The sequence below is a fragment of the Anolis sagrei genome, chromosome 12 (genome assembly GCF_037176765.1).
Source record: "Anolis sagrei isolate rAnoSag1 chromosome 12, rAnoSag1.mat, whole genome shotgun sequence".
NCBI lineage: Eukaryota > Metazoa > Chordata > Lepidosauria > Squamata > Dactyloidae > Anolis > Anolis sagrei.
In genome coordinates this window covers 22,930,110-22,940,109 of record NC_090032.1, presented here as the reverse complement: position 1 = coordinate 22,940,109, position 10,000 = coordinate 22,930,110, and the positions used below count along the sequence as shown (strand labels likewise).

The 10,000-nt window shown below is 39.0% G+C and overlaps 1 protein-coding gene across 5 annotated transcripts in view; it reads right to left on the bottom strand.

Annotated features, from left to right (window-relative positions):
• MEF2D (myocyte enhancer factor 2D) overlaps positions 1-10,000 on the bottom strand; it is a 55,112-nt gene that overhangs the window by 8,058 nt on the left and 37,054 nt on the right. For 2 of the 5 annotated variants that reach the window (XM_067472610.1, XM_067472611.1), the window contains 5 exons: positions 7,798-8,014; positions 7,631-7,687; positions 5,809-6,065; positions 3,752-3,772; positions 1,048-1,219 (listed from right to left, as the gene is read on the bottom strand). In XM_067472610.1, coding sequence (XP_067328711.1) covers positions 1,048-1,219; positions 3,752-3,772; positions 5,809-6,065; positions 7,631-7,687; positions 7,798-8,014 — 724 coding nt within the window. The remainder of the gene's footprint in view (positions 1-1,047; positions 1,220-3,751; positions 3,773-5,808; positions 6,066-7,630; positions 7,688-7,797; positions 8,015-10,000) is intronic. The other 3 variants (XM_067472612.1, XM_067472613.1, XM_067472614.1) reach the window with 3 other exon arrangements.

The following is a 10,000-nucleotide window of genomic DNA, read 5'->3' as shown; positions in this document are numbered from 1 at the left end:
TAATAACAATAATAATAGTTTCTTTTGCTGCATGAAAATAATAATAATAATAATAATAATAATAATTTCTTTTGCTACTACATGCCATTAATAATAATAATAATAATAATAATGTTTCTTTTGCTGCATGAAAATAATAATAATAATAATAATAATAATTTCTTTTGCTACTAGATGCCACTAATAATAATAATAATAATAATTGTTTCTTTTGCTGCTGCATGACAATAATAATAATAATAATAATAATTGTTTCTTTTGCTGCTGCATGACAATAATAATAATAATAATAATAATAATAATTTCTTTTGCTACTACATGCCATTAATAATAATAATAATAATAATAATAATAATTTCTTTTGCTACTAGATGCCACTAATAATAATAATAATAATAATTGTTTCTTTTGCTGCTGCATGACAATAATAATAATAATAATAATAATAATAATTTCTTTTGACACTGCATGCCACAAATAATAATAATGTTTCTTTTGCACTGCAGGAGAGCAATAACAACAATAATAATAACAGCTTCTTCTGCTACTGCATGACCTTAATAATAATAATAATAATAATAATAATAATAATTCTGATATGAGAAGGAGGGAAGGATGCCAAAGGAGGAAAGGAAGGGGTCAAGGGTCATTGCTGACTCACCTAAGCTGTATTGTTGTTGTTTTTATTTTGCTACATGCCACTAATAATAATAATAATAATAATAATAATAATAATAATAAATTGATTTAAAGATCGAATTGCAGTCAAGGGGGTCCCAGTGGTGGTTGGCACACTGGGTGCAGTGCCTCAAGACCCTGGCCTGCACTTAAAAACAATCGGGGTACAAGATTACCACCTGTCGGCTGCACCACACAGTCCTAGGCACTTGGGGAGTGTCCGACATGTGATCCAAAACAACAACCAGCAGAGTGACCTTGTCTGCTGTGGATATAATAATAATACTAATAATAATAATAATAATAATAATAATAATAATAATAATAATAATAACACTAATAATAATAGTATTTCTTGTGTGGACTGACCTGAGCTGTATGCGGAGGCCATTGCAGAGAAGGGCAGCCCCTGGGTCAGGAGGGAGGGGGGCGCCACCGAGACCACCGGGGGGTGAGTGGTCAGCGGGTGAGGTGGCCCCTGAGAGAGGGACGGGCCCAGGCGAGGCTGCTGCTGCTGTTGCTGCTGAGGATGGTGGTTCTGCTGAAAGAGAGAGAGAGAGAGATGGAAGGAGGGAAGAGGGAGAGAAAGAGAGGAAGGAAGGAAGGAAGGAAGGAAGGAAGGAAGGAAGGAAGGAAGGAAGGAAGGAAGGAGAAAGGGAGAAAGAGGGAGTGCAGAAGGGTGGAAGAGAAGATGGGTGGATGGATGGAAGAAAAGGAGAAAGAAAGGTAAAGAAGGAGAAAGAGAGGAAGACAAAGACAGGGATGGATGGAAGGAAGGAAGGAAAAAGAAAGGTAGAGGAAGAGGGGAAGTGTGGGAGGAAGCGAGGGAAAGGCAGAAAATGGATGGATGGATGGAAGGAAAAAAAGAAAGAAGAGAAAGAGGAAGTATAGGAGGGAGGAAAGGAGAGGAAGAGAGAGGAAGGGAGGGAGGGAGGGAGGGAGGAAGAAAGGGATGGACAGAAGATGAATGGATAGAAGGAAGGAAGGGAGGGAGGGAGGAAAAAGTGGGCGTACGGAAGGGAGGAAGAGAAGGTGGGTGGATGGATGGAAGAAAAGGAGAAAGAAAGGTAAAGAAGGAGAAAGAGAGGAAGACAAAGACAGGGATGGATGGAAGGAAGGAAAAAGAAAGGTAGGGGAAGAGGGAAAGTGTGGGAGGGAGGGAAAGAAAGGCAGAAAATGGTTGGGTGGATGGATGGAAGGAAGGAAGGAAAGAAGAGAAAGGGGAAATATAGGAGGGAGGAAAGGAGAGAAGTAGAGAGAGAAAGGAGGGAGGAAGAAAGAAAGGGATGGACAGAAGATGAATGGAAGTATGGAAGGAAGGAAAAAGAAAGGAAGGGAAAGAGAGGAAGTGTGGGAGGAAGGGGGGGAAAGAGGAAGATGGATAGAAGGGAAGAAGGGAAAGAAAAGAGAGAGAAAGGTAGAGAGGAAGGGAGGGAAGATGGATGGATGGATGGACAGAAGGAAAAAGAAATGTAGGGGAAGAGGGGAAATGTGGGAGGAAGGGAGGGAAAGGCAGAAATGGATGGAAGGAAGGAAGGAAGGAAGGAAGGAAGAGAAAGAGGAAGTATAGGAGGGAGGGAAGGAGAGAAAGAGAGATGAAAGGAGAAAGAAAGAAAGAAAGAAAGAAAGAAAGAAAGAAAGAAAGGAATGAAGGGATGAACAGAAGATGAATGGATAAAAGGAAGGAAGGACAGAAGGAAGGAAAGAAAAAAAGAAAGGGAAAGAAAGAAAGGAAGTGTGTGAGAGAGGAAAGAGATGGGTGGAAGGGAAGAAGGGAAGAAGAGAAAGAAAAAAGGGAAAAAAGGAAGAGAGGAAGGGAGGGGAGATGGATGGATGGATAGGTAGATGGAAAGAAGGAAGGAAGTATAGGAGGGAAGGAAGGAGAGAAAGAGAGAGGAAGGGAGGAAGGGATTGACAGAAGATGAAAGGAAGGAAGGAAGGAAGGAAGGAAGGAAGGAAGGAAGGAAAAAGAAAGAGAGGAAATGTGAGAAGGAGGGAAGGAAAGGTGGAAGATGGATGGATAGAAGGGAAGAAGAGAAAGGGAAAAAGGGAAAAAGGAATAGAGGGAGGGAGGGGAGATGGATGGAGAGATGGAAGAAGGAAGAAAAAGAAAACAAGAGGCAGAGAGAAAGAGGAAGGAAGGGAGAACAAGAAAAAGGAAGGAAGGAAGGAAGGAAGGAAGGAAGGAAGGAAGGAAGGAAAAGAGAGGAGGTGTGAGAGGGAAGGAAGACGTGGAAAGGAGGAGAGGAAGAAAAAGAGAGGAAGGAGGAAATGAAAGAAAAGGCCGGAAAACAGGGACAAAAAGGAGAAAATAAAAAAAGGAAGGAGAGAAGGAAGTAAAGAAAGACGGAAGAAAGGAAAGGTGAGCGAGGGAAGGAAGGAAGGAAGGAGGGAGGGATGAAAGGAAGGGAAGGAGAGGAAGAGAGAGAGCGGAAAAAAGGAAGGGAAGGAGAGGAAAAGAGGGAAGGTGGAATGAGAGAGAGAGAAAAGGAAGGAAGGGAGGAATGGAGAGATAAAGAGAACGTCAGGCCCCAGGAAGCAGGTCCCCGCCGGTCGCTATTATTTCCAGCATTTCCAAACTGGTTTCAATGGTGTGTTAACTGGACGCAACTGGTTCAACTGGCGTGCCTTTCGACATAAATACATCCTAACATAGAACAAGGACAGATTTTGTAAACGATGACCACACTTCCTGGTTTGTGATGGGAAGCAACTGGAGAGGACTAGAGGCTGCTGGGATTTGTAGTGCGGAGAATGCATGGATCCCATCAATATGGGAAGTGGGGGGAAGGGGTGGGTGTGCATGCATTGGGTGGGGTGGAGTGGCCCCTTGGGAGGCCCGTGCAAACCGGCCCAATTCCACAGTGGGGCACTACAAGTCCCAGCATCCCATTGCAAGGCACTACAGGTCCCAGCATCCCACTGGATTGGGAGATGCAATGGGAGTCGAACTGCGGGACCCGCGGAAGGGCGGAGGATGATGGGCCCGAGTGTTGCAAAACATTCTCAATGGGAGTTGTAGTTGCATGCAAAGGGCAAGCACACACTCGCACTCCGGGAAGTGTGCACTCACCAGGTCCAAGTGGTCCTCCGTCTGGGAGCAAAAGGGGAAGAAGCAAAGCAAGGGTTACCTTCAGATAATATAATATAATATAATGTAATGTAATGTAATATAATAATAGTATTATAATATTATATTATATTATAATAATATAATATAATAAATAATATAATATTATATTATATTATAATGTAATATTATAATATAATAATATTATATTATATTATATTATAGTATAATATTATATTATAATAATAATGTAATAATAATAATAATATAATATAATACAATACAATACAATATAATATGACTAGCCATCCTCTGCCAGGTGTTGCTGTGGCCCACTTTGTGTATATGTGTATGTATATATGCATATATATAATATATACAAATAGCCTTCGACAATATTTGTGTATAAATGTATACATGTGGTTTTGCGCATGCGTTGTAATTTTTTTTTGGTATTTTTTTGGCTTTTTAAGTCCATTCTGTTGTGTTTTTTGTATTTTTGCGAGTGGTGGTCACTCCCTGGCCTGAGAGGGGTCTTGTGTCCAAATTTGGTGTCCGTTTGTCCAGTGGTTTTTGAGTTATGCTAATTCCACAAACTATTATTACATTTTTATGTATATAGATGGCCTCCAAGGGCCACTCATGACCAAGTTCGGACTGAAAACCAAAGCAGATCCTGGCCTGAATAATGAAAGAAAGAGCCAATGGGGCTTCAGCTCGACTCCCAGGAAGTGGCCCCCAGCCTTCCCATTGGCTGACCCTGGCTCCACCTCCCACGGGAGGGGCAAACGGTACTCAGGCTCCGCCCCTTCTCTCTCGCACAACAGGTTTCCATTGGTTGGCTCTGACTCCGCCCCCTTTGTGGGAGAGACAATCACTGCCAAGACCTGAGGAGGAGGTCTTGTCTTCTCATTGGCTCCACCCCCTTCTCACGCATTTACTCCAGAGGTCCTGCCTTCCCATTGGCTGGCCTTGATTCCACCCCTTTGAGGGGGCGTGGCATAGCATAGGCTTCATGGCTCCACCTCTTTCTCACTGACAACTCAGAGACCCCTGCCTTCCCATTGGCTTCCCCTGGCTCCACCCCTTTGTGGGAGGGGCAAGTGGTTTTCGGGCTCCACCCTCCCCCAGGAAGAACTTTCTAGAGAGACCCCCCCTGACGGGTGTGGTTAATTCTTTCAGGCTCCACCCCCTCTTCCACTTATTTGCTCTGGCTCCGCCCCTCTGGGGAGGGAGGGGCAAGTGCTTTTCAGGCTCCTCCCCCTCCACTCTCATTCACTCAACAGAAACCCGTCTTCTCATTGGCTGGCTGTGTGGGAGGGGCAAAGAGCACCTAGGCTCCACCCTTTACTCCAAAGAGAGTCCGCCTTCTCGTTGGCTGGCCTTGGCTCCGCCCCTCCCCGAGGGGAATAGCAAAACTTTCTGACTCTACCCCCTTCTCATTTTCCAAATAGAGTCCTGCCTTTTCATTGCCCGGCCTTGGCTCCGCCCTGAGGGGGGCGTGGCAAATGCTTTCTGGCTCCGCCCCTTCTCACTCAATCACTTCCCATTGGCCGGTCCTGTGGGAGGGGCAAAGAGCACCCAGGCTCCACCCCTTTTCACTCACTCACTTCCCATTGGATGACCCTGGCTCCTCCCCCTGAGGGGGCAGAGCAAAGTCTTCCTGGCTCCACCCCCTTCTCCGTCATCGGTTCCAAAGAGATCCCTGCTTCCTCATTGGCTGATCCTGGCTCCACCCCCTTCCCACACATTTACTTCAGAGGCCCCTTCCTTCTCATTGGCTGGCCCTGTGGGAGGGGCAAGAGGTATGTAGGCCCCGCCCCCTTCTCACACATCGACTCTAAAGAGATTCTCGCCTTCCCGTTGGCTGGGCTTGGCTCCGCCCCTTTCCACTCAAAAGAAACTGGTCTTCTCATTGGCTGGCCCTGTGGGAGGGGCAAGAAGGACGTAGGCCCTGCCCGCTTCTCACTCATTCACTCCAAAGAGACTCTGCCTTCCCATTGGCTGGCCTTGGCTCCGCCCCAAAGGGGGCCACAGCCCCGCCCCCTTCCGGGACTCACCAGGTGCTGGATGAGGCCCTTCCCTCCGTTGCCGCCGCCGCCGCCCTGCGAGGTGATGACGATGCGGATTGGCTCCTCGGCCTTCCTTCCGCCGCCGGCCCCGCCCATCTGGGGGGAGGGAGGGGGCTGTGGGGGAGGAGGGGGGGACTTGGCCGGGATGACCTTTGCCCCCAGGACATTGCCGTGGTGATGGTTGTTGCCATTGGAGACCGGGGGGAGGAGCCCCGGGGAGGCCCTCGCACTCAGGTAGCCGTTCCCTACGAGGGAGGAAGGAAGAGGGCGAGAGGGAAGGACATCACAATGACCGCTGGACATCACAATTATTACATCCCTATCGTTACTCACTATTGTTACGAGTTTTTTTGTTTATATGCATATTGTGTACATGTGTGTGCTTGTCTATATGCATATTTGTGTGTATGTATATGCATGTGCATGTGTATATATGTATGTGCACATGTGTATATGTTTGTATATATTTGTGTATTTGTGTTTGTATATTTATATGCTTATTGTGTATGTGTGCTTGCCTATATGCATATTTGTGTGTATGTATATGTATATGTGGGTGCATGTGTATATGTATACATGTATGTGTGCACATGTATAGGTTTGTATATATTTGTGTATATGCATATTGTGTATAAGTGTATGCTTGTCTAAATGCATATTTGTGTATATGCATATTGTGTATAAGTGTATGCTTGTCTAAATGCATATTTGTGTATATGCATATTGTGTATAAGTGTATGCTTGTCTAAATGCATATTTGTGTATATGCATATTGTGTATAAGTGTATGCTTGTCTAAATGCATATTTGTGTGTATGTATATGTGTGTGCAAGTGCATATGTATATATGTATGTGTGAATGTATGTGTGCATGTGTATATGTTTGTATATGTATATATTTGTGTGTATATGCATACTGTGTATATGTGTGTGCTTGTCTAAATTCATATTTGTGTATATGTATATGTATGTTTGTATATATGCATGTGTATATGTTTGTATATATTTGTGTATTTGTGTTTATATGTGTATGTGCATATTGTATATACGTGTGTGCTTGTCTATATGCATATTTGTGTGTATGTATATGTACTTGTGTGTGCACGTGTATATGTATATATGTATGTATGTGTGCATGTGTATATGTTTGTATAGACTTGTGTATTTGTGTTTATATGTGTATGTGCGTATTGAGCATAAGTGTGTGCTTGTCTATATGCAGCATATTTGTGTGTATGTATATGTGTGTGCATATGTATATATGTATGGGTGCATGTGTACATGTTTGTATATATCTGTGTATTTGTGTTTACATGTGTATATGCATATTGTGTATAAGTGTGTGCTTGTCTATATGCATATTTGTGTGCATGTATATGTGTGTGCATGTGTATATTTAATGTATATGTGAATGTATGTGTGCATGTGTATATACTTGTATATATTTGCGTACTTGTGTTTATATGTGTATATATACCAACATAACATTTTTATTTATATAGATAAGAATATAGAATAGTAAATCTAACAATATTATTATATGAATATTATATATATATATATATATATATATATATTAATATAAAAGAATATTAGTATAAAAATAACATAATATAACATAATAAAATGATATAAAATAATAATAATATAGAATATGAAATATTACAATAATATTTTTATTTATATAGATTATTATTATTATTAAATGCTATATACATGTGTTTAAATGGTATATATATGTGTGTGTGTGTGTTTAAATGGTATGTGTATATATCTATACGTATGTATGTTTACACATGTGTGTTACTCACCAACCGGGCTGGGGCAGGCGCCGTTGGTGTTGTTGAGGTCTCCTCCCAGCATGGCTCCTGCGAGAAAGGGGCAGAAGGGGAAAGGTCAAGGGTCTTGACCTTTGCTGACCGTCCCAGTGGTGACCCCCCCCCCCCCAAAATAATCCCATTTTGGCCCTTGTCCGTACCTGCGCTGGCCGGCCTCTGGGGCAGCCCCGGGGAGACGGCGTTGCGCTGCAGCGACTGTGTTTGCTGTTGCTGCTGCGGTTGTGGTGAAAGCAGCCGCGGGTCGGTCAGCGAGGAAGTGACCAGCGACTGAGTGACCAGGGCCCCTCCGGATTGGCTGCTGTACTGGCTCACCGGGACAGTCACTGGCATGGCAAAGTTGGGGGCCGGCACTGCAGACTGCAAAGCAAAGACAAAAAGACAGCGACAAAGAGGGAGAGAGAGGGAGAAAGCAGTAAAGAAGAAGTTCAGCGGGGGGCCAAAGGGGTTGAAAGCCCTGGACCGCTCCTCCCATTGACCTTCCCCTGGCTTCCTTTGGAAGCACTACGCCCCATCTCCAATAGGTCAAAGGGATGGACCTATTGGATTGTCAATAATAATAATAATAATAATAATAATAATAATAATAATAAATAACGTTAAACAGGATGGCCATCTTCTGTCGGGGGTGCTTTGAATGCAATTTTCTACTTCTTGGTAGAAGTAGGATGATGGACCACTAGGTCTCCTCCAAGTCTAGGATTCTATAATAATAATAATAATAATTATTATTATTATTATCCGCTCTGAGTCCCCTTCGGGGTGAGAAGAGCGACATATAAATGTCATAAATAAATAAAATAAAGTAATATAAGAATAATATAAGAATGAATTAAAATTTAAAATAACATACTAATATAAAAGAATTTTAATAAAGCATTTTTATTTTATTACAACAATATAATAAAAATATAAAAATTTAAATATAAAAATAATATAATAATATAAGAATAATATATTAAAATTTAAAATAACATACTAATATAAAAGAATTTTATAAAGAATTTTTATTTTTAATATGTAATAAAAATATAAAAATTGAAATATAAAAAAATATTTTAAAAAATTGTGTGTGCACTGTATGTATTTTTAAAATATTTTAATATAAAAGAATATAATAGCATATAACAACAGTAATACTACTAAAATTATAGAAAATGTGAATTATGTAATAATAACATACTAATATAAAAGAGTATTTTTTATTTTGTTATAAAGAATTTATATATATATATATATATATATATATATAAAAAAATGTGTGTGTGCTCGGTATGTATTTTTTAATATTTTTAATATAAAAGAATATAATAATATATAGCAACAATAATACTATTAAAATAATAGAAAATGTGAATTATGTAATAATACATTAATTTTTATGATATAGTAATATAGCAATATAATATATAAAAATAATACATAATGAAAGTATATTAATTATATGATAATAATATATATTTTTAATCATACCTTTCTCCCAATAGAGGGACTCAAAGTGGCTAACAATCAATAATAACAATAACAACAATAATAATGTAACAATATATTAATTATATAATAATAATAATAATAATAATAATGTATTTATTTTTAATTGCACCTTTCTCCCAATAGAAGGACTCAATGTGGCTAACAATAAATAATAACAATAACAATAACAATAATGTAACAATACATTAATTATATAATAATAATAATGTATTTATTTTTATTATATTAATTATATAATAATAATAATAATGTATTTATTTTTAATCACACCTTTCTCCCAATAGAGGGACTCAAAGTGGCTAACAATAAATAATAACAATAACAATAATAATAATGTAACAATATATTAATTATATAATAATAATAATAATAATGTATTTATTTATTTTTAATTGCACGTTTCTCCCAATAGAGGGACTCAAAGCGGCTAACAATAAATAATAACAATAACAATAATAATGTAACAATATATTAATTATATAATAATAATAATAATAATAATGTAACAATATATTAATTATATAATAATAATAATAATAATAATAATAATAATGTATTTTTAATCGCACCTTTCTCCCAATAGAGGGACTCAAAGTGGCTAACAATAAATAATAACAATAACAACAATAATGTAATAATATATTAATTATATAATAATAATAATTATAATAATAATAATGTAACAATATATTAATTATATAATAATAATAATAATAATAATGTATTTTAATCGCACCTTTCTCCCAATAGAGGGACTCAAAGTGGCTAACAATAAATAATAACAATAACAATAATAGTAATGTAACAATATATTAATTATACAATAATAATAATAATAATAATCATGTAACA